Below are 20,086 nucleotides of genomic sequence, written 5' to 3' on the forward strand. Positions count from 1 at the left end.
AAAGAGTTCTGACAAATATGACTCACGACTAGCTCGATATTGGGCTTAGAGGGTCGGTCATGCACATATGGTATGTATTGCAATGAGTAGAGGTTCAGATATGAGATATTCGTTGGAACCCCTATCTTATTGGATATCCAATAAGCTCATGAATTATTAGATCCTATGGATGAGATCCAATAAGAGCCAATAAGAGGTTTGGATAGTTGGATGGAGATCTAGTACCTAATATGGCATGATCCATTAAGATTAAGTTGACAGGATGCCTATATAAATAGGAAAAAACTAAAGGGCCATATGTTAGAATTTTTTACTGTCATCTTCTATTCTTCTCTCTCCCTCTCCTCAACTTACAACCCTTATTTGGGGCATGTAGATAGAAAGAAGGGCCAGCCCCTTCTTGATTGCGTGATGCTCGTTGGGAGGAGGATTATGCAGTGATTTGAAAAGTGTCTTCGTAGCCCAATTCATGTGGATCACCGCTAGAGAGGAGGACATTTAACCTCCTTCATCCTCTCCTATAGATTTATTAAAATTTAAAGATATACGATCTTCTTATGTAATATAATCTCTCTTGTATGCATAGTTTTTTTATTTTGTAGGTTTTTACATACCAATCTTTGCACGACGATGAAACCTTATTTTTTGTAAAAAATTTTGGAATTTTATTTTCTGTTCTTCCGTTGCGCATGTGATGTCACCCTATATTTCCCAACAGCTTCTATGACGATACCTCCTCTCACTATTGATGGCGGTCTTAGTTTTTTTTTAAACTTAAATTATATGTATCATTATATTAATAATTTATTATGAGTTAGTATGCCACGTAAGTAGACTATCTACTAACTCAGACTTGATGAGACGAGCTTATATGATATATTTTTAAAAAATATAGAGGTTATTTTAGACACAAAAAATCATAAGGGCTTAAGCAGTATAACCAAAATCAAGTAGGCTAAAATGGACCTTAATTATTTTTTAAACTTAAATTATATATTATTATATTAATGATTTATTGTAAGTCAGTATACCACACTCTGTCCGTTAACTCAAACTTTATGGAAAAAATTTATATATTACGTTTTTAAAAATATAAATATTATTTTAGACATGAGTAAATATCATATGAATCAATATGATATATAAGTCGATCTTAAACGTTTGTAAATTCAGACTTAAACTATACTATATATTTTTTAATATAAAAATTATTTTAAATATGAAGAAATGGATTTAAATGATCCATTATCAAAAATCACATAGCTAAAAATGTATCTGGGGGCTAATATATAATTAGCCACGTCAACTACTAGGAAATCTTCGAGGGTGATTCGGTCGGCCGAACACATCACGATCGCCGAGGACTTCAGACTTTCGCACCGTCGCCGCCATCGAACTGCCTACCCACCTCGATCGCTGCTTGGTTTCATCCGATCGGAGGGGAAAGCGACGGATGGGCGCTCCGGTGGTGTGGTTCCCGATCGTGCCTCTGATCCGCCTGACGGGCGCCGCGGCGGCGACTTTCGTCCTCATCTGGGCCGTGCACTTCCGGGGGGGATTGGCTCTCATCTCCGACAACAAGGATCTCATCTTCAACGTAACTTCCTTACACCATCTTGCCCTAATTTTAATTGTTACTTTCCTTTGATGCTCTTGCAATTACTTTCCCACTTTTTTCTCTTGGATGAGCTCCACAATCGGCTTGGTCTCTTTAGAATCCAGTTCGTTCTCTGACTCGATTGCCCTTTTGTTTTCTTGGATGAGATCCGCAATCGGACTTGTACTGCTTCGTTTGCGCGGTGTTCTTCCTTTCCCGATACTATCTTGATTGATTCCCGTTAATCCGAGTTTGGATGGTGAGATATGCGCAATCAAACGTTAAATGTCCCAAAAGTTTGATATGGAAGAACGTTGATTCATGTGATGATTAAATGCAGTGGCAGAATGGCTTTTGATTAATATACTGCATTCGACTATTTAGCGACATGGTTAAGGCAAGTCGAAAATCGTAGCGAACAGAAAAGGATGTGTGAAATGTGTTGTCTTATTGTTTTCCATATGGCAGGTGTTCTCTTTCTTCTTTTGGGTGGGTAGCTCGTCAGAATTGTTAGGGTCGAACTATTTGGGGCACTCCAGGTGTTAATGCAAGCTCTTAACTATGGTTATAGGAGGATGGAATCTGAGGTTATGATTACAATTTAAAGGTTTCATAGATTATCTGAAGCTTTGTGATTCTACTCAAAATGATTGGCAACAATGAATTCTGAGCAAGGTGTTAAAGTTCCATATTTGTATTGGGTTACAGTGGCATGTTTCATCCGCTTGTCTCAATAATTGTCGAGATAAGTTGTTCATGGAAAAAGATAGGTGCGTCTCATCTCTTCTCCCTCACCTGCGCTGAGGTGATCTGGATGTCCATCAGATTGTGGAAGGAGTGAGGGATAGGCAACCCACAAAACAAGGGAACACGTAAAGGATGGATGGAATAGAGTCTGGGAATCCTTCACGCCTAAGTCAGCCAAAGGTAGGAGAGTTAGGTGCTGCAACACTTGTAACTTGGAAGCTAATATTGGGAATTTGCTTCCTTTCTCTGCATGGAAGGTCTCCATATCTCTAGGTAAGTGCTTTGTGTGCTGGTGGTTCCTGTGGTCAGATGGTGCTACACCAACAAATTCATTGTGGTTGCCCTTGGTTGCAATTTGGATGTCTATTAGCAGTTGCAGTCACCCGTAACCCCCATGTCCCCTATTCAAAGTGTAGTGGGGTTTCGGAATTAAGGTGACATTGCACAAACTTGGCAGGTGGCGCCTGCCCCGGGAAAATGATATGTTGATGCCCTCAGTTATCATCCTAAAACCGACTCTAGGTGAATAATTTGATAGTCAGTACATGGTGATGGTGCTCATTACGTGGCAGTTGAACATAGGTTTTCAGCACTCAGTTTGGCCACACAGGAGCCACACGTGAATCTTGTCCTCATGGAGGATGGCATGGCCGCCACACTCAGCCACTCCATAGTGTGGACAATCACTATTGGAATATAACATCGTGAACATGTTCTGGTGGGAAATCATGATCGTTACTGCTTCAAAGGCCAATATTAGCAGTTTGTGATAATTAGTATTAGCTAAATGTTATCCTCTTGAATTGTTGTAAAGATTATTATGATAGTTACAAATACTATGACTCCAAACTTTGGTTCTTAATCGGTGTTTAAATGATGGTAGTGTGCTACTGCATAGCATCAAAAGTGCTAGTGATTAATTTAACTGTGGTTGAAGATACTAGAATCATAGATCTTTCCTCAAGTGAGGATAATAATTGTGATCTCGAAGGGATGTATGAATATTGTTCTCTTTCTCTGTGCATCAGCGTCTATGATTCTGTTCCCACTTTGTTGGCAGCCTATGTGTCAATCTATAGCCATTACTTCAATTACAAAAAGGTGGAAGATAAGGAATTATTCTATTCTTGACAAATAATGATACTTAAATTTGAAAATACCTACATGTCAATTGGTGACTTTGTGATAGGAAACCTACTTTAACAACAGGAGATAATACTGCCAACTTTATACTCAAATATTTGTGCTAAGTTAACAGGCAGTATCATTTTATTAGAAATTTTGTTAAAAAGGAAAGGATAAAGAATGATTGGATTTGGTATGTTATAGAGGCACCATATGAGGTTCTGAATAAAATGAAATTAATTTTTTAGGGATGTTAAATTTTTTAAAATTACATTAATTGCACTAATACAATGGGGAATACCAAAAAGTTAATTGGTTGGATAGAGTGCAAAAAGAATGTATATAGCATAAGATGGTCATAGGACTGTCTTCAAATGGACAAATGATGGGAACAGATTCAGGTGGGTAGCCCATATCTGATAGTCTTGAGACCCATGGCAATAATGCACAATATCAGAATTCTAAGCACAACATAGACATGGGAATATAATTACATTATAATATCAATACTGCATCCTTACTTGGAGTAAACAGAAAGGACACAGAATTATGGAAATTGATGGCATCAACAAATTTTTATGTAAAGGGAATGGTAATGTTAGTTATCAAGTAGCTATGGCCCTATAGGAGACAAGTAATATATGCAAAATGCATATAAATCAACTGCATATATTGTGGCTGTCTGTATATTTTGGAATACAAAACAACTCTTGAGAATTTAGAATATTTTTCAGCTTCTATTAGAACACCCTGGTAACGGTTTAAATTAGTCATGTCTATCTGAACTTTTACTAGAAAATTTGAAAGAATAACTTTCGATGACTAGGAGGTGATAAAGACTTTACTGCTTTTCACTTTGGGTAGTTGGGCTTTGGTTGGTCCACCACAGATGTTGTTTTGAAGCTTGGGTTAAAGAGGACGAATGAGGCCATTCTTAGCTAATGCTAGAATGCTCTATTTTGACATGTAGTGTGTCAAGTGGATATATTGAGAATTAAAAGAATTTACTTTCTTCATTGCTTTGTATTCAACACAGATGATTTGAGTCTTGATTTAAAAAAGAATGACTGAAGCCATTCTTAGCTAATGCCAGAATGTCTTATTGTGACATGTGGGTTGTCAAGTGGTTATGGTGAGAATTGAAAAGAGTTAGCAGTATTTCCATTGAAACAAAAGCCATGACTTTATATGTGATGAAAGAAGGACCAACTCTACTAAGGAATAGATTGCCCCTTGTACTAGCATTACACGAGTTAAAATGGTTGAACTAATAAAAAATATACATTCCATCCATCAAAAAGATCATTATGTTGAATAAAGCCAGTCTGTGAAAAGATGATTGATTACCTTCTTGAAGCATTGGGGGCTTGTGTAAGAGTGGACCAGATCACAAGATTATATGAAACAAGAGGTGTTTCCTTAATTCTAAATGTACTTGGAGATGACTTTTATCCAAAATAAGCAGCCACAAGTACTTAGCCTAAGATTCCCTGGTTAATTTTTTTATTCATTACGTTTGTTCTTGATTGCAAATATGATCACTGACATGTGAACTCTAATGTCCAACTTCATAAATCATGGCACATGCACCCATATGACCAATATATGTCAACCTATTGACTATGTGTTTTGATTATTGACTAAAATTATTCGCCTAAAACCCAGCTCCATGACGTGATAAGTGAATCTTTTGGGTTTTGAGGCTTCCAAAAAATTCACTTATTAGACTCATGCTTGCATATGGTAATACAAAAGTAATTTTTGCTTGTCCCACATCTCCTTACTATTTCCATGTTAACACTTGAATATGTGTCTTAGTTGAAATCCTGTGTCCATGTTCTTGCAGCACAGGATATAGCAATTAGAGCCAATCGTGTGGTTGTGATTGCTAAGGTAGCTTAATGTTTTCTGTGGGTTAATGATTTGAATGTCAATGGATAGCAAGCATAGATGGTCTGAATTAATGATGTTTTCAGTGTAGGGTCTTGTATGCATTCTGTGATGGGTTGGAAAACATCTAATTTAACTTGGATATGATCTTCACAGTCGAAGTCAGTTTGTCTGATTGAGAAAGATCAGATCAATATCCAAGTGTATATGCAATTTAACTAATTTAAATAAGTTAATTTAACTAAAATAGTTTCGTTTAAGGAGGTATCAGATAAGAGGGAGAACATATCTGACTGAGCATGTCAGGCAAAAAAAGTTACTATATGTCGGAGAAGAAAAATGGTTGGCCATATCAATTTCATATCTCACATTATTCTCTCTAATCATTTGAAATACCATGCTGTATTGACATTGGTGACCATACTGTACATCCCTGATAGCTTATCGAAGTACCAATTGTATTAGAACCCCATCAGCCTCAACATATTAGATAATTTTTAGTATTCTTTCATTGGCCTCTCAAGATGTATCATATTAGAAAAAAAAAAAAGATGAATCATATTGTACCATACCATATCGCTTTAGTAATATTTTGATACAAGTACTGGTACTAGCCTTAGAACCTTATTCTTTTTCACCTATTTTCTCTTTCTTTTTGTCTTTCCTCCTCTTCTCTCTTGATGTTGCACCTTCCCAGGTCAGAACTTCTTCAGGTTCTCTTTCCAACTGGTAAAAGAAAAAAGTGAAATGAGAAGCAGTTCTTGTTCATTCTCATTTTCAATGATTAATCTATCTGAGAAGATCCTGTTTGTTGCTTCAATAACCCACAATATGAATGTTGCCGGAACTACAAAATAAATTTTCCTTGATAGGTTGTTCGCTAAAATCAATTAGCTGATAATCTATTTGATGAAAAAAAATTATATTAAGTTATATTTAGTTAACTATTTCACTTTGATGTTGTTGAGCAAATCATTGTAGGATTGTGGGTTCATTCTTAGAACTATTTGAGACTTTTCCATTAAAAATAAGTTACAGTAGCATCAATTACTCTGCATTAATACATACATCAACTAAACAATTCAGTTTTTTCTTTTTAGGTGCACCCTGTGTTAATGGTGATTGGCTTTATACTTCTGAATGGTGAAGGTACATGTCTTCTGGCTTTATACCATATGTTGGTTAAGAATTTGCAAGATGGAATCTATCAATGAACGATTTTTTTTTGTCATAGTGATTGTATTTGCTATTTCATTTGCTTATTTATGTATTGAAGATGAACATTCTTCCCTGAATTAAAGTTGTCATTTTTTTATTATTTTTTATTGATTCACATGAGCTTAAATAACAACCAATACAGTTGATCTTTTTATCTACCTATTAGAACTCATTTTGTCAGTCAAGTCTTTCTCCACCGGCTTGAGTAGAAATTGGCACTTCAGGGGTGATATCATATTGAAGCTTGTCATAAGACCTTGTTTCATCACCGATGGGGCATTTTTGTTTAAGAGTACTCTAAAGTCAGTCTGATGCATAGTTCAAGGCATCGCTAAATTCAGATGTGATATAGCCAAACATACCAGTATCATCCATGGTGGATTTGATTGTTTCAGTCTTTTTTTGTCGCATGGCTGGAAACAGTGGGAGACTAGATAGCTGCCTTAACTTGCAAAAAATTGACTTGAGGTTTGATGCATGGAAGAACACTTTGTAAACATGGTGATCGATTGAAGTTAGTAATCTCAAAGGAAGCTATTAGATGCCTTGTCTGCAGTCTCTTGGAATACCTGGTTGGCCCACAATAGGGCAATCTTTTATCTCTTGGCAACTTCACAAATCATGCTTATTAATAACATGTTTCAGCATCTTTTTGGATCGAGGCTTATGCTGAATATCGTTCCTATTCCTCCTTGCTATTTCATCAAGTGCATGTATGTTGTATCACTAGGACTTTAGGCAACATCAATTTTTGTTCACTCCTTTCATATTTTCACTTGTTTCTTAAGTTCTCTTTCCTTTGATTGACTCTTGCAGACATCTAGATCCTCTCCCTCCCCAACAGCAGTGGTGCAATTTGAATCGCATGAGAGCAGTAGAGTGATGGCAGTGGCACCAACAATGGGTTGGCATAGATTAGGCAGTCTTTTCTCCTTGTCTACCTTTCCTTTTCTTGTCTTCTCTTCTCATCCTTTTATGCTTTCCTTTTCTCTTTCTTGTGTCAGCAATTTGAATGTTAGGAACCATGACTCTTGACAGTTAAGAGTCATAATTTCTATGCATTTCCATTTCCAAATTACTGGAACCATATATTGATGATGATTATTGCTATTAATGTCCTAAGGGGTGATGGAACCAAAAGCAAATACTTGATGAAAAGAGAATTTGGCCTTACAGTGCTGGTAGAGTCATAAAGGAACTTGGTGTATAATCTACTGTCAGAAGGGAAAGCAGGAGAATGTGTTGCGATAAAAATAATGGGGAGATTAAAAATCAGAAGCAAGTCGAGTTTCTCAGGTTACCAAACCACACAAACTTGGCACGAAATGGAGTCAACTGTCAAGTCAGGAATTTTCCAGAGCTTGACCATTCCCATTTAAGTCACTTCATTAAATTTGAGTAGACTCACCCAAGTATATCAAGTAGACTGAAGAAAATATGGTTTATATTATATATTAGTAGTCTCGAAGTTTAGTGGATTTTCAAATGTCATGGTACAGCATTTATTTGATATTGGCAACCATAATTTGAAGTTGTATATCACTAGAAGCCATTACTGAAGTTTGTGATGGTGATATGTATTTGTGTTGCTATTCCTCTTTTTTCTCTCCCTTTTTTCTGCACTCAGTAACATTCGTGGATATATTGCAGCTATGTTAGCATACAAGACGATGCCAGGAACCAAGAGCTTCAAAAAGGCAGTGCATCTATCAATTCAGTTCCTTGCTTTATGTTTGGGCTTAATTGGCACATGGGCTGCTTTAAAGTTCCACAATGACAAGGGCATTGATAACTTCTACAGTCTGCACTCATGGTTGGGGCTTGCATGTATCCTGCTATTTTCTATCCAGGTGCTTTATATGTTAATGCTTTCGGAACCTACCATTTAACCTCGTGAGCATATGGGTTTCTTTTCTACCACTTCTACCAAGTGATTTTTAATTTGATTTGTGTGCAGTGGGGAATGGGGTTTGCTACCTTCTGGTATCCTGGTGGCTCAAGAAGTAGCAGAGCTTTCTTGCTTCCTTGGCATGTATTTTTCGGGGCATACATATATGCTCTTGCCGTGGTTACAGCGATAACTGGCCTCTTGGAAAAGGCTACTTTTCTTCAGGCCAGCAAGACAATATTACGCTACTCGAATGAGGCTTTCTTAATCAACTCCTTAGGCATTTTGCTCGTTCTTCTTGGGGGGCTTGTTATTCTTGCACTCGTTACACCAGGAACTGCAAGATCTGATCTACAGAGAGGAAACTCTGAATAGGGAATTATTCATTTGTGCTGATTATTTTATGGTATTTTCATCTGGAATTGTGCTTGTTCATCATTAGCATGAGCTTGTTTTGCACTGAAGCAGGTAGGCTGAAATATGTTTTTTTTTTTTTTTAATCTGTGCACTGTATAATCATTTTGCCCTGCTTAACAATTAATGTATTTTTTTGCTAGTTTGAAAATTTTGGAGTTTGAGGGCAGAAATGCTTGTTTTTCCCTGTATCGTGTGCTTGTCTTACTACACTATTATCATCCATGCCTGGTGTTTCAGTATTTGCACATGAAACTGAGTCTGTCTTGTGTGTTTGTTCCTCTACACTAAAAATAACTTCTTGGTGACCTAATTTTCCAGAAATGAATAAATCCATCGACTTTTGCTATGAGGCAGGTTGAAGATGAACAACTGAGCATGTGAAATGCATTGATACAAGTGAGTGACAAAAAAAATTCAACTAGTAAGTTTTCATCATCTAGTTTCTAGCTGCCTCTTCATTTGCTCATTGAGACAGTGAGATATGCTTCTGGAATTGGTTATTATTGCTCACCATTCATGTTTACAACTGAGTTCAATTAAACTTTTAAGACCACCCATAAGTAGGACCAGTTCTTTATTAGAAAGGCCATTGAAGCTACTCATTTAACTTGAAGCTTCTGCTGGGCTCAGATTTGCTCTCACATACATGCATGCCATGATGCAGATGGAGATGTCCTGACTCTCGAAGAAAGCTTACATTATTGTTGAAGCAAGGACAGGCAAGAAGCTGTGACGTGAGAGACGTTGTGCCCCCATGTCGAGCAATCTGTTGCACCGCCTCATTCGACATTGGAAAGAAATTATTGCGTTGCAGCAGTGCCAGAACAGACTTTATGGTGGAGCATCTGCTGAGCCATGCATCCTACAAACACTAGCAGCTAATGCAACTCCACAGGCAGCAAGCCAAATGCTGAGACATGGGGGCACTGCTCACGTCCTCTTGTCTGTCTCACATGCATGTAGCTTAGTGGGGGCGGCATGTCTTGTTATGTCAGGAGATTGGTTGGCATTCTCTAAAGAGTGAAGAAGGCCTGTGATGGAAGAATACAGCCCAGGCTACAGTCTAAGGGCTTGTGTTACATGTCAGAAGCCATCTGCCCAAGACTGGTGGCTTCCTTGAAGCAGGCGGGACAGGCACACTGCTCCCATTTGGAAAATCCTTAGTTAATAAGGATTCTTAGCGATATACAATCAGAATCATGTTGAAGAGACCTCTCTCCTGGTAGGATTCAACTATATCTGTTCCATATTTGATACTCGATAGGAGTTCTTATATATGGACATTCGAATACTAGTCACTATTATACTGCAATATAACACCATGAGCTCAGTGCAACTTGGGTGGGTGAGATCTCTTAAATATACATAAAGCAGTGATGAAGAATCAACCACCAATTTAAACACTTATAAAGCTCAAACTCGAGCAGGATGAAGAATCTAAGACATAAGGTGGTGAAGATCCTCAAGACCAACTCTAGAAGTGCATTACGGACGACAACACTCATCTACTTGAAGAAGAAGAAGTTGCCTTCAAATGAATAGCACTCCTTGACGACGTGATGGCTCTAACCTCTTTCTAGGAGGAAATGAGGCTAACATAGATTGAGAGGGGTGAAGGAAACTAAAAGGTTGGTCTAACCTAAAAGAGAAAGAAGAGAAGGTGGTGGAAGACATCTTAGACCTTCAAGTAGAGGGTTTGGGTGAAAAATTCTAAAGGCCAAAGGCCAAGAAGACTTGAGAGTTCAAAGGTATTAAGAATTATGACAAGAGAATGAGGCTTAAATACCCTCTTTTATAAGGTTTGAGCACTGTTTGACCTTCATCGCCTAACCCTTGGGTTTGCTCAATGTTTCAACTGATGGGTGATATAGAAGCCCCTAATTAGTAACAAAAGATCGAATGTCAGACTCATGATTTCCTTTGTTGCCTAACGATTTAATAGATGGGTGACATGAAAGTCCTTTGATTGGCTAGATATGAACAGACATTAGGCCGTGATTTAAATTGTCAGAAATCAAATCAAATCAAATCAAATCTGATACGACAATTGAAATAACTTAAAGGTGATTATAACGTAAAAAATATATATAAAATTAGATGACACGATCAAATCTATGTCTCCATTGATATAATCAAATTAAGTCATGAAGCCTCTTCTATCTCCTAAAGTGATTGAATCCATGGAGCATCCTTTTAACTGCTAATGCTATTAAGCTCGTCCATGAAACATCTCATACCCAACTAAGAAGCATCAATTTTCTCGCCAAACTCAACTAGGAAGCATCCTCTATCTCTTCGCATTATTAAATCAAATTATTCTTGATACGATCGAACCTAGCCATGATCAAATTAGATGACACAACCAAATCTATGCTATTGAAATCATCAAATTAAATCATGAAGCCTCCTCTATCTCCTAAAGTGATTGAATCCAACTATGAAGCATCCTTTTAACTCCTAATGCTATTAAGCTCGATCATCAAATATCCCTTATCTCTTGACCCAACTAGGAAACATTCTTTTTCTTCTAATGTGACCAAACCCAAGCTAGGAAGTATCCTCTATCTCTTAATACTATTGAACCAAATTACTCTTGACATAATTAAACCAACCATGATATAGTCAAACACATCACATATATCTCTTAATCGAATCTAAGTATAAAGCATCTTTTATCCATTGACTAGGCAAGTCTAATTACGAAGCATTCTCAACTTCCATCATGAAGCATTTTGTGTCACTTGACACAATCGAATCTAACTGTGAAGCATATCTCACTCCCTTTAACGTAATTAAATTATCTATTAAATTTATGTCTCGACACTCTCTATATACTAAAAGTTGAGACAATGTAGAGGATGTGTATGGATGATAGGGGATCTAACATGTGAACATCTGAATGTTATATTACTATCAATTCAACACCAAACTCAGACGTTCCATCAGCCTGATATGTCAGCCAAACACCTCATGTGATTAGCATGACAAACGACAACATTAATCATAATGCTCAAACATTCGATTGACTTTTTACATCCGAGTAATATTTGATAATTTCATATAATTATTTCCACTATAAAATGCGACATAAAAAGCAACTAATTGTAGATAACAACTAATGCCTTGTTATAATTTTTCTAGATTAGAATAATATTTTAAAAAATTATTACATCAAATGATGTTTATGACACTCACCCATTGACTCAAAGCTACGACCTACTATTTGTAAAGCAATACACTAACCAAAAACAAAAACAAAAAAAACTCTGAATTGTAATATTAATATTCATCTTATGCGTATGATGACTTTATGTATAAGTCTATATAAAATACCGAGTCAAGCAAGCAAAACTCTAATAAATAAGGACTTGCAATATCCATAAATTAAAGCTGCGTAAGCTACACTTTCATGTGTCAGATCGGGCTTTGAATCGAAACAGTCACATGATTTCAATAGCAGGGCCACAGGATCGTTCTGCCCAACCCACTTGGTAATTGATGAGGGCGGCGCCCAACATGCTGTTCACGGGGACCTTTCATCCCGCATTGTGGCTTCCTTGATACGCTTGATAAGATCTGTTGACTGTTGCTTTCACCTACTCTTTGGTTTCAATACCTCTTGTATATATATATATATATACATATTATATATTCCTCCAAAGTTTATGGTTTTTGTATTTACTCCTCTAATCTAAGTTAAAACATATATATCCCTACAAAACTGAAAAAAACTTAAATATCATCATATCATTGTGTTTATTCTAATAAACACAATGTGACTTTTGTGTTTATCTCTGAAAATTTAAGTTGTCAATGATATTAGAGGGATATTAAGTGGTTTTAAACTTTAGTATTTTCTAAATTTTATTGGTAATCATGGCTGCCAATGGGAATGGCATATACAAACAAAAGATCTCAAACTATGTAAATGCGAACTCCACAAAATTTGAAGGAACAATGGGATGGGCTGGAAAGCGAGTTGGATTTCTAAGTGACGATGACGGTCAACAAGGATCGACGAAGAAGATAAAGGAAGGGAGAGAGAGAGAGAGAGAGAGGGAAGGCGGAGCCGAATGTTTGAGTGGTGTTCGACGCTCGTCGCTATCGAAAGCCCTACCCGACCTCACGACGAGGCTAGGAAAAGCGAGCGAGAAAAGTGAAGAGCAAACAACAAGATCCATCAACTTTGACTCCTCTTTTGATTCAGTTCTTGGAACCAGCCACCACGATGGCGACCACTCTTAGCCCTTCTCCTCATCAACATGTTTAAGAACAACGCATGTTTTCGTTTCATGCATGTTCAGAAGAGAAGAGAGAGAGAGAGAGAGAGAAAGCTACTACTACATGCTCAAAAGAGTTTTCTTGTGATCAGATTAGTTCTCTCTCCCTCTCTCTCTCTCTCTCTCTCGTGTTTATGTCAAGAAAGATAGTGGATGTTCACAAGAAACTACTGTGAACAAGATGATGCTCTCTCTTTCTGATTTATGCATCTTTCTGCTGTGTTTCCTACTGCTTATTTGGCTCTTATGGGTGTTCCTATGTGTGAGAAAATGCCTTGTGAAAACAGCCAGGGCACATGGGTTGTGTCTTTGAGGCTTTAACCATCTCACTTTTAGCCACCTCAAAAAGTGCTATATGCAATAGCTGATCAGAAGTTAGTACATTAAAGATGCTGGCTTGGTTGTTCATGGACTTCACAATACCAATTATTGGACGGACATCAAAAAGTGAAGGGGACTTGCATGATCAAACACATCTCTGTTTCTATGATGTTCTGACTTTTCATAAGGACCTATGTTTCAAAATCAAAAGATGCTGATTATAAATCTGAAAGATTTGACTGCTATTTCCAAAGGGGATCTAATATATACCTTAACATTTATTTCCTCTCATGACCAAGTCGGTCTAAGCCCACTTGACATGTGAATAAAAACCACCAAGTGTGTGGTATAAGCCCAAATGAAGAATGAATATTACTTTAAGAAAGAGAGACAAATATAAGATTTGAATTCATCATCTACTTTAATACTATCTTAAAGATTTTGAATTGAGTGACCACTAATTTTAAGAACTTAAAGGGTAAAATAATAATAATAATAATACGACTCAATATATACTTCAACAATTTATCGAATTGAGAAGAATAACTGTTACCTGTATGTGATGTATCCTTCCTTGAGTTGGAGCTGGATTGATGTAAGGTAACCCTCCATGTTCCTCTTCAGTTGAGCAGTCCCAATCACCTCCAAGTTGCTGCAGTAACTATAATAATTACATTTACTTGAATACTCATTCCGAGTTTTAGCAAGTGGTATGGTTACCTTGACTACAGTGGTCCATCACCAAAGGTGTCATCACTTCTGGTCCATGTCGAGCATGGAGTAAATGCAGCTGAAAAGCATATGAGAGAAGGCAAATATGAAGAGAACCCTTCACTGACATGTGTTTATATTGCTATGTTGAGTTATGCAACCTTGGAGAAGAGTGCCTGCCAAATGATACCTTCATTAATTTCAGTATGGTACCATTAGCCTCTGTATGATAAACTTTAAACATATACATGTTCATAACAAAAGCATTTTAGGAAGATATGTCTTTGAGAATAATAGGACAAACATTGAATAGTGTGAATGGTTGGAAAAGTAACTGAAGAATGGGCTCCTCCTCACTAGGAGGTTGTGAGAGGTCAGATGGATTGTTAGTGTGGTACATGTTTCAGTTTGGAAAATTTTCATTCTTGGTATCTGGAGGATCAAGAATATACTGACTGATTTTGATATTAATCTAAATCAACTTATTGTAATTCTCTAGCTTTTTTTTTTTTTTACAACTGTTGAACAGATCTATAACATTTTCTGTTGTCATATTCAACTGATATATTGTGATTTAAATAAAATCGGAAGTTATCGATCCTAAAATCTTCTTCTCATCATTATCATCATCACCACCACCACCAATCAACCATAACATAACTTAAAATCAGATACTTGTAGCAGGTATATTGAAAAAAAAAAAAAAAACCTAAAGTCAATATCAATGGAGGTTTATGCTAGATAAGTTGCTAATTATGTCTAATTCATTCGCTGATCATATAATGTTAGTATGATACTTGCAGATGTTGTAGATGAAATTCTTAGAGATGTGATCAGATAATATCAGTTGAGGGAACATTCCAAGCTTGAGCTTGAGAATAATAAATTCTCAAAGATGTTTAATCTCAAGGTCTGCATGAAACTTTGATAGTCCAGTTTATCAAGCTCCTTAGAAATGACTCAGTTTTAGTCTCATAAGAGTTCTTCCCTCCTCTAAGGTGTATCTGTAAGCCTAAGCTATTGAGTCAAGCTATAATTACAAAGGTAGTCTTTCAGTACCAGTTAGGTCTAATATCACTCGGAGAAATTAGGTCTTGCTAGGAAGATAGAAATGGGCACATCTACAAGAGTAGTGCCACCTGATCTAAAATTCCAATCTATTAATTCAAGAGCTCTCATATATCACTTCAACAAATACACAGTTCCTCCATGTGAGACTATTCATCACATGTGAATACCCAATGGCGCCTTCCTAACGCTGACAAAAGTGTACTAGGAGTTGAGAATTTGTCAACACTTTCAGTGACATTTTGTATTTCCAAAACACAAGAAGCTCAGAGTCCACTGAAGGTCTCAGCTGTAACCTGTAAGATGTTAATGGCCTCAATGGCCACAGGCTGTTCTATCGAATATCTACGCAAGTGATTGATTGCAAGCGGATCACTTTCATATGGCATATAAAGCACTTGCATGAGATTTGTCATGTCAAATGATCGAGTCATGGTAACTGTTCAGTTGGGCACAAACATAAAAGCATAATCCAAAAAGCGACTCAGGTAGATATTTGAGTGCAAGAAGAGGTCTATAAAAATGAATCAAACAACTTCAAATGAAATCTCACCATTGAAACATGTAAATCTCGTTCCTTCAGCATGAGAAACATGAACAGAGCTGGAATTCATGTAGATGCCACAGTTCGGTACAAGTCTGGTTGCTTTCTGCTGAAAAATATCTCAAACATAATCTGAAAGGAGAATAACAATTATCAAGGCTTTTGACATGAACTCGATGCATGTATAAATCATGGATCTTGTGTATACAACTTACCTCATACCTGTGACTTTGTCCAGAGTGTAAAGAAGTACCAGTTCTTTTTGACAAGCATAAATCGAGCAGGTTCTTCCTCATTGCGACGTATGGATCCCTCAGATGCTTGGCATATCAAACACAGGATGCATGCTGCACCCTCATCCAATCTCACTTTTCATCTCCAACACAAGATAGGAGCAATCCCAGCTCAGCAGTGCTCTGCTTGTCATCTTCCAGGCTTCCTTTGTGGGGCATATATAAATACCCGCCAGGGAGGGCAGATGTACAGCAATAGTTAACACGCACTCGAAGACATCCTCAGACTTTCTACTACTGAAATCTCACTTCCCCTGCTTTCCCTTCCCTCACTTCTTGGGAGAAGAGAGAAAGAGAGTCACCACCAATCAACTTCAGCTTCAAAGACAACCATCTCCAAGCAAATTTATCCGTGTGCAGCTCTCTTCGCCCCCATTTTTGTTCTGCCATCATCAACATGATTAACATCACTAGCTAGGCAGAGTAGTGGCGGCGGAGGCAGCAAAGAAGTGATAGTGAGCGAGAGACTGACGTGAGAAGGGCTGCAAGCTTGAGAGATGATCTCGTGGCACGACCTGTACACGGTGCTAGCGGCGGTGGTGCCGCTGTACGTGGCGATGATACTGGCGTACGGGTCGGTGCGGTGGTGGGGCATCTTCACGCCGGACCAGTGCTCCGGCATCAACCGCTTCGTGGCCATCTTCGCGGTGCCCCTCCTCTCCTTCCACTTCATCTCCACCAACGACCCCTACGCCATGAACCTCCGGTTCGTCGCCGCTGACACGTTGCAGAAGCTGCTCGTCCTCGGGGCTCTCGCCGCCTGGTCGAACCTGCTCCCACACCGCCGCCCGCTCCCCGGCGGCGCCGCCCCTCTCGACTGGTCCATCACGGTCTTCTCCTTGTCCACTCTCCCTAACACGCTGGTGATGGGCATCCCCCTCCTCATCGCCATGTACGGGCCCTACTCCGGCTCCCTCATGGTCCAGATCGTCGTCCTCCAGTGCATCATCTGGTACACCCTCATGCTCTTCCTCTTCGAGTTCCGCGCTGCCCGCCTCCTCATTGCCGACCAGTTCCCCGACACCGCCGCCTCGATCGTCTCCTTCCGGATCGACCCCGATGTCGTCTCGCTCGACGCCGGCGCCACCGAGGCTGCCGCCGAGGTCAGCGGCGACGGCAAGATCCACGTCACGGTTCGCAAGTCGACGTCGTCGAGGAGGTCGGCGATGATGACCCCCCGCCCCTCCAACCTCACCGGCGCCGAGATCTATTCCCTCAGCTCCTCCAGGAACCCCACCCCGAGGGGGTCCAACTTCAACCACTCCGAGTTCTTCGCTATGGTCGGCGGGGGCGCACCCGCCCCAACCTTCCGCCCCTCGAGCTTCGGGGCCGCCGACATCTACTCCCTCCAATCCTCTCGCGGCCCCACCCCGCGTCCCTCCAACTTCGACGACGAACCCCATCGCCACCTCCACCACCCGCCGCCGGAGATTTCTGCCGCGGGGAAGAAGCCCTATCCCCAACCCAACCACCAGCATCACCACAACCGAGCAGGTGCCGCAACGGCAACGGCGACGGGGGCGGCGGCGGACGCAAAGGAGCTACACATGTTCGTGTGGAGCTCGAGCGCGTCACCGGTGTCGGAGGTGGCCGGCCTCCACGCTTTCGGCGGTCAGGACCTCTCCGCGTCGGACCTCGGCGGCCGCGCCGATCACGGAGCGAAGGAGATCCGGATGCTTCTGCCCGCCGAACTACCCCTCAACGGCCCCACCACCAAAGGTTTAGTTACTAACATATTATTATCCCTAACACCAATTAATACCTGTTTTCTTAAGCCTTAATCCCGACCATAATCCCAACTAATCTCGATTTAAATGTGAGCGGTTTACAGCAGCCGGTGAGGATTACCGCGCGGAGGAGTTCAGCTTCGGAGACGGGAGGAGGGGAACGGATGACGGACATGAGGAGAAGGAGGTGATCACACCTGAGGTGCTGCAGAAGCTGGAGCCGAAGGTCGTCGGAGGCCAAGGAGAAGAGAGGCCAGGCGGGGCCGTCCACCACCAGATGCCGCCCGCCAGCGTAATGACCCGCCTCATCCTCATCATGGTGTGGCGCAAGCTGATTCGCAACCCCAACACCTACTCCAGCCTCATCGGCCTCATCTGGTCCCTCGTCGCCTTCCGGTTAGCGTCAATACCACCACCTTCTGAGCGCCTTTACAGTACGCCATCGGTAGACAATGATAGCAGGACGCAGTGCTTGAAATATCGACCTGGTAATGAACTGTCTAAAGTTGTTGTCGTCGTTAATTTTGGGGTGCAGATGGCACGTTGCTATGCCGAAGATCGTAGAGAAGTCCATCTCTATACTCTCCGATGCTGGCCTCGGGATGGCCATGTTTAGCTTAGGTGAGTTATATCCACGGCTTGCTCAGCAAAAACTGGCTGTATCCGATGCTAATGTTTCTGAACTGGCAGGGCTGTTCATGGCGCTGCAGCCGCGGATAATAGCGTGCGGGAACACGGCGGCGGCGTTCGCGATGGCCGTACGGTTCCTCACCGGGCCAGCGGTGATGGCCGCTGCGTCCATCGCCGTCGGGCTGCGCGGGACCCTCCTCCACGTGGCAATCGTTCAGGTTACTGCTCCGCTCTCGTGTTCTCTTCCATCTTCGGCATTGCCACTAGCTGTTCGGCCGTCCGATTTGACGGGATGGGAATGGAACGAACAGGGCTCGGTGTCTGTCATGTCACCACTGCCGTCTGATCTCTTCTGACACTGCGATCTCGTCGCTTGTCTATTCTCCTTGTACGATCAATGATCGTGTGCACACACGTCCGCATGCTGTGTTGCTTGGACCACAGGGGGAAGACTCACATGCCATGTTCTTGTTTGTGTGTGTTTTAGGCGGCACTTCCGCAAGGCATCGTGCCCTTCGTGTTCGCCAAGGAGTACAACGTCCACCCTGCCATCCTTAGCACGGCGTAAGCAGAAGACAAGCGAACAGTAACAAGAAGAACTCGGTCTTTGTGAATTCACTGAGCATATCTCCTAACTTGCAGGGTTATATTCGGAATGCTGATTGCTCTTCCCATCACTCTGGTCTACTACATCCTTCTCGGACTGTGACGGGTTTCTTCCACGGCGATCCCCCACGGCTCAGCTTTGCGCGTCCATGCAAGGGAAAAAGAGTGACCTGCCCGCCCGTGTCCGACTCGACTGGCACGGAAACAACGCAGCCACGTGAAGAGTATTAGTACGTGGATAAGTAAACTCTCTCCGAGCTGCGGTGGCGTTGAATGTTATTAGCTCTGTTCCAGAGGAAGAAAGCAGAACAAGGCTTCGTAGTAAAGGAACTGAGAAATGTTTTCTCCATTAGCTTTCGATTTTAGCTTGGCTTTCTGTGTTATTACTACAGTTGTAGTCATCGAGACAAGTAAGTGTCTGCTTTCGGATGCAAAAAGGTTTTGTTTGGCAAATGACTCGAAGCATCTTTTGCGTGGAACATATACCATCTTTTTGAACGGGCAGCAAAGCTGCAAAAGCCCTCAGTATCGTCCTGCTCCTCTGTCTTGTATCGAATTCTAACGGGAAGCATCTGTCGGCCCACCAGATCACGACACGTCCCGTCGCGGTGTCGGGGTTGAGGCCATCGATCGGGATGCCAGCAGCACCGCGAGCTCATCTTCGGGGCGGACTGAGCTCAGCTTGAATGCTGCCAGTCCGATGCAGGCGGTGGGACGCATGGTGATCGGGGTGCAGGCGTTGATGGATGCTGGTCCACCACGAGAGCGAAGGCATCGTGTGCCTCCCGGTGGTCCAGAGGCACGGCCATGAGCGTGTGTGGGAGCTCCTAATCCTGCCGGGAACAGGGCCGTGTGCTGCACTAGTGTGTCGTGTGTGGAAACTCAACAGCCCACTCCTGCTCCGTAGACCAATCAAACCGAGCAGTGGGCGCGGTGGTCGATTATGAAGAAAGAGATGGTGAACATGGGGAGTCCATGTGTTGGTGCATGGAATGGGACTGTCTTCTTCCCGGTGGTCTCATTT

General features: G+C 40.9%; 2 protein-coding genes and 1 long non-coding RNA gene across 6 annotated transcripts; 2 read left to right on the plus strand and 1 right to left on the minus strand.

Annotated features, from left to right (window-relative positions):
* Positions 1 to 1,317: 1,317 nt before the first annotated feature.
* LOC135674767 (transmembrane ascorbate ferrireductase 2-like) lies at positions 1,318 to 9,070 on the plus strand. Of its 3 annotated transcripts, XM_065184926.1 has the most exons (5): positions 1,507 to 1,597; positions 6,460 to 6,508; positions 7,394 to 7,496; positions 8,228 to 8,427; positions 8,535 to 9,070. In XM_065184926.1, exons 2-5 carry the CDS (start codon positions 6,500 to 6,502, stop codon positions 8,838 to 8,840), a joined length of 618 nt encoding a protein of 205 aa, XP_065040998.1. In that variant the 5' UTR covers positions 1,507 to 1,597; positions 6,460 to 6,499; the 3' UTR covers positions 8,841 to 9,070. The 3 variants fall into 3 exon arrangements, with proteins under 3 accessions (XP_065040993.1, XP_065040985.1, XP_065040998.1); XM_065184921.1 differs by lacking the exon at positions 7,394 to 7,496 and having other exon boundaries at positions 1,318 to 1,597; XM_065184913.1 differs by lacking the exon at positions 6,460 to 6,508 and having other exon boundaries at positions 1,318 to 1,597.
* Positions 9,071 to 13,293: 4,223 nt separating this feature from the next.
* On the minus strand, positions 13,294 to 16,311 carry LOC108953641 (uncharacterized). The gene is made up of 4 exons (XR_001979464.2): positions 16,022 to 16,311; positions 15,816 to 15,938; positions 14,204 to 14,370; positions 13,294 to 14,135 (listed from the first exon to the last, which is right to left on the minus strand). It is a non-coding gene; the product is annotated as an uncharacterized LOC108953641 (long non-coding RNA).
* An 11-nt stretch (positions 16,312 to 16,322) lies between these two features.
* LOC135674779 (auxin efflux carrier component 3a-like) lies at positions 16,323 to 19,515 on the plus strand. Of its 2 annotated transcripts, none has more exons than XM_065184944.1 (6): positions 16,323 to 17,818; positions 17,934 to 18,222; positions 18,362 to 18,447; positions 18,517 to 18,674; positions 18,944 to 19,020; positions 19,099 to 19,515. In XM_065184944.1, exons 1-6 carry the CDS (start codon positions 16,597 to 16,599, stop codon positions 19,163 to 19,165), a joined length of 1,899 nt encoding a protein of 632 aa, XP_065041016.1. In that variant the 5' UTR covers positions 16,323 to 16,596; the 3' UTR covers positions 19,166 to 19,515. The 2 variants fall into 2 exon arrangements, with proteins under 2 accessions (XP_065041016.1, XP_065041006.1); XM_065184934.1 differs by having other exon boundaries at positions 16,324 to 17,818; positions 17,931 to 18,222.
* Positions 19,516 to 20,086: the final 571 nt, after the last annotated feature.

The sequence above is a fragment of the Musa acuminata genome, chromosome BXJ1-1 (assembly GCF_036884655.1).
Source record: "Musa acuminata AAA Group cultivar baxijiao chromosome BXJ1-1, Cavendish_Baxijiao_AAA, whole genome shotgun sequence".
In the NCBI taxonomy this organism is placed as follows: Eukaryota; Viridiplantae; Streptophyta; class Magnoliopsida; order Zingiberales; family Musaceae; genus Musa; species Musa acuminata.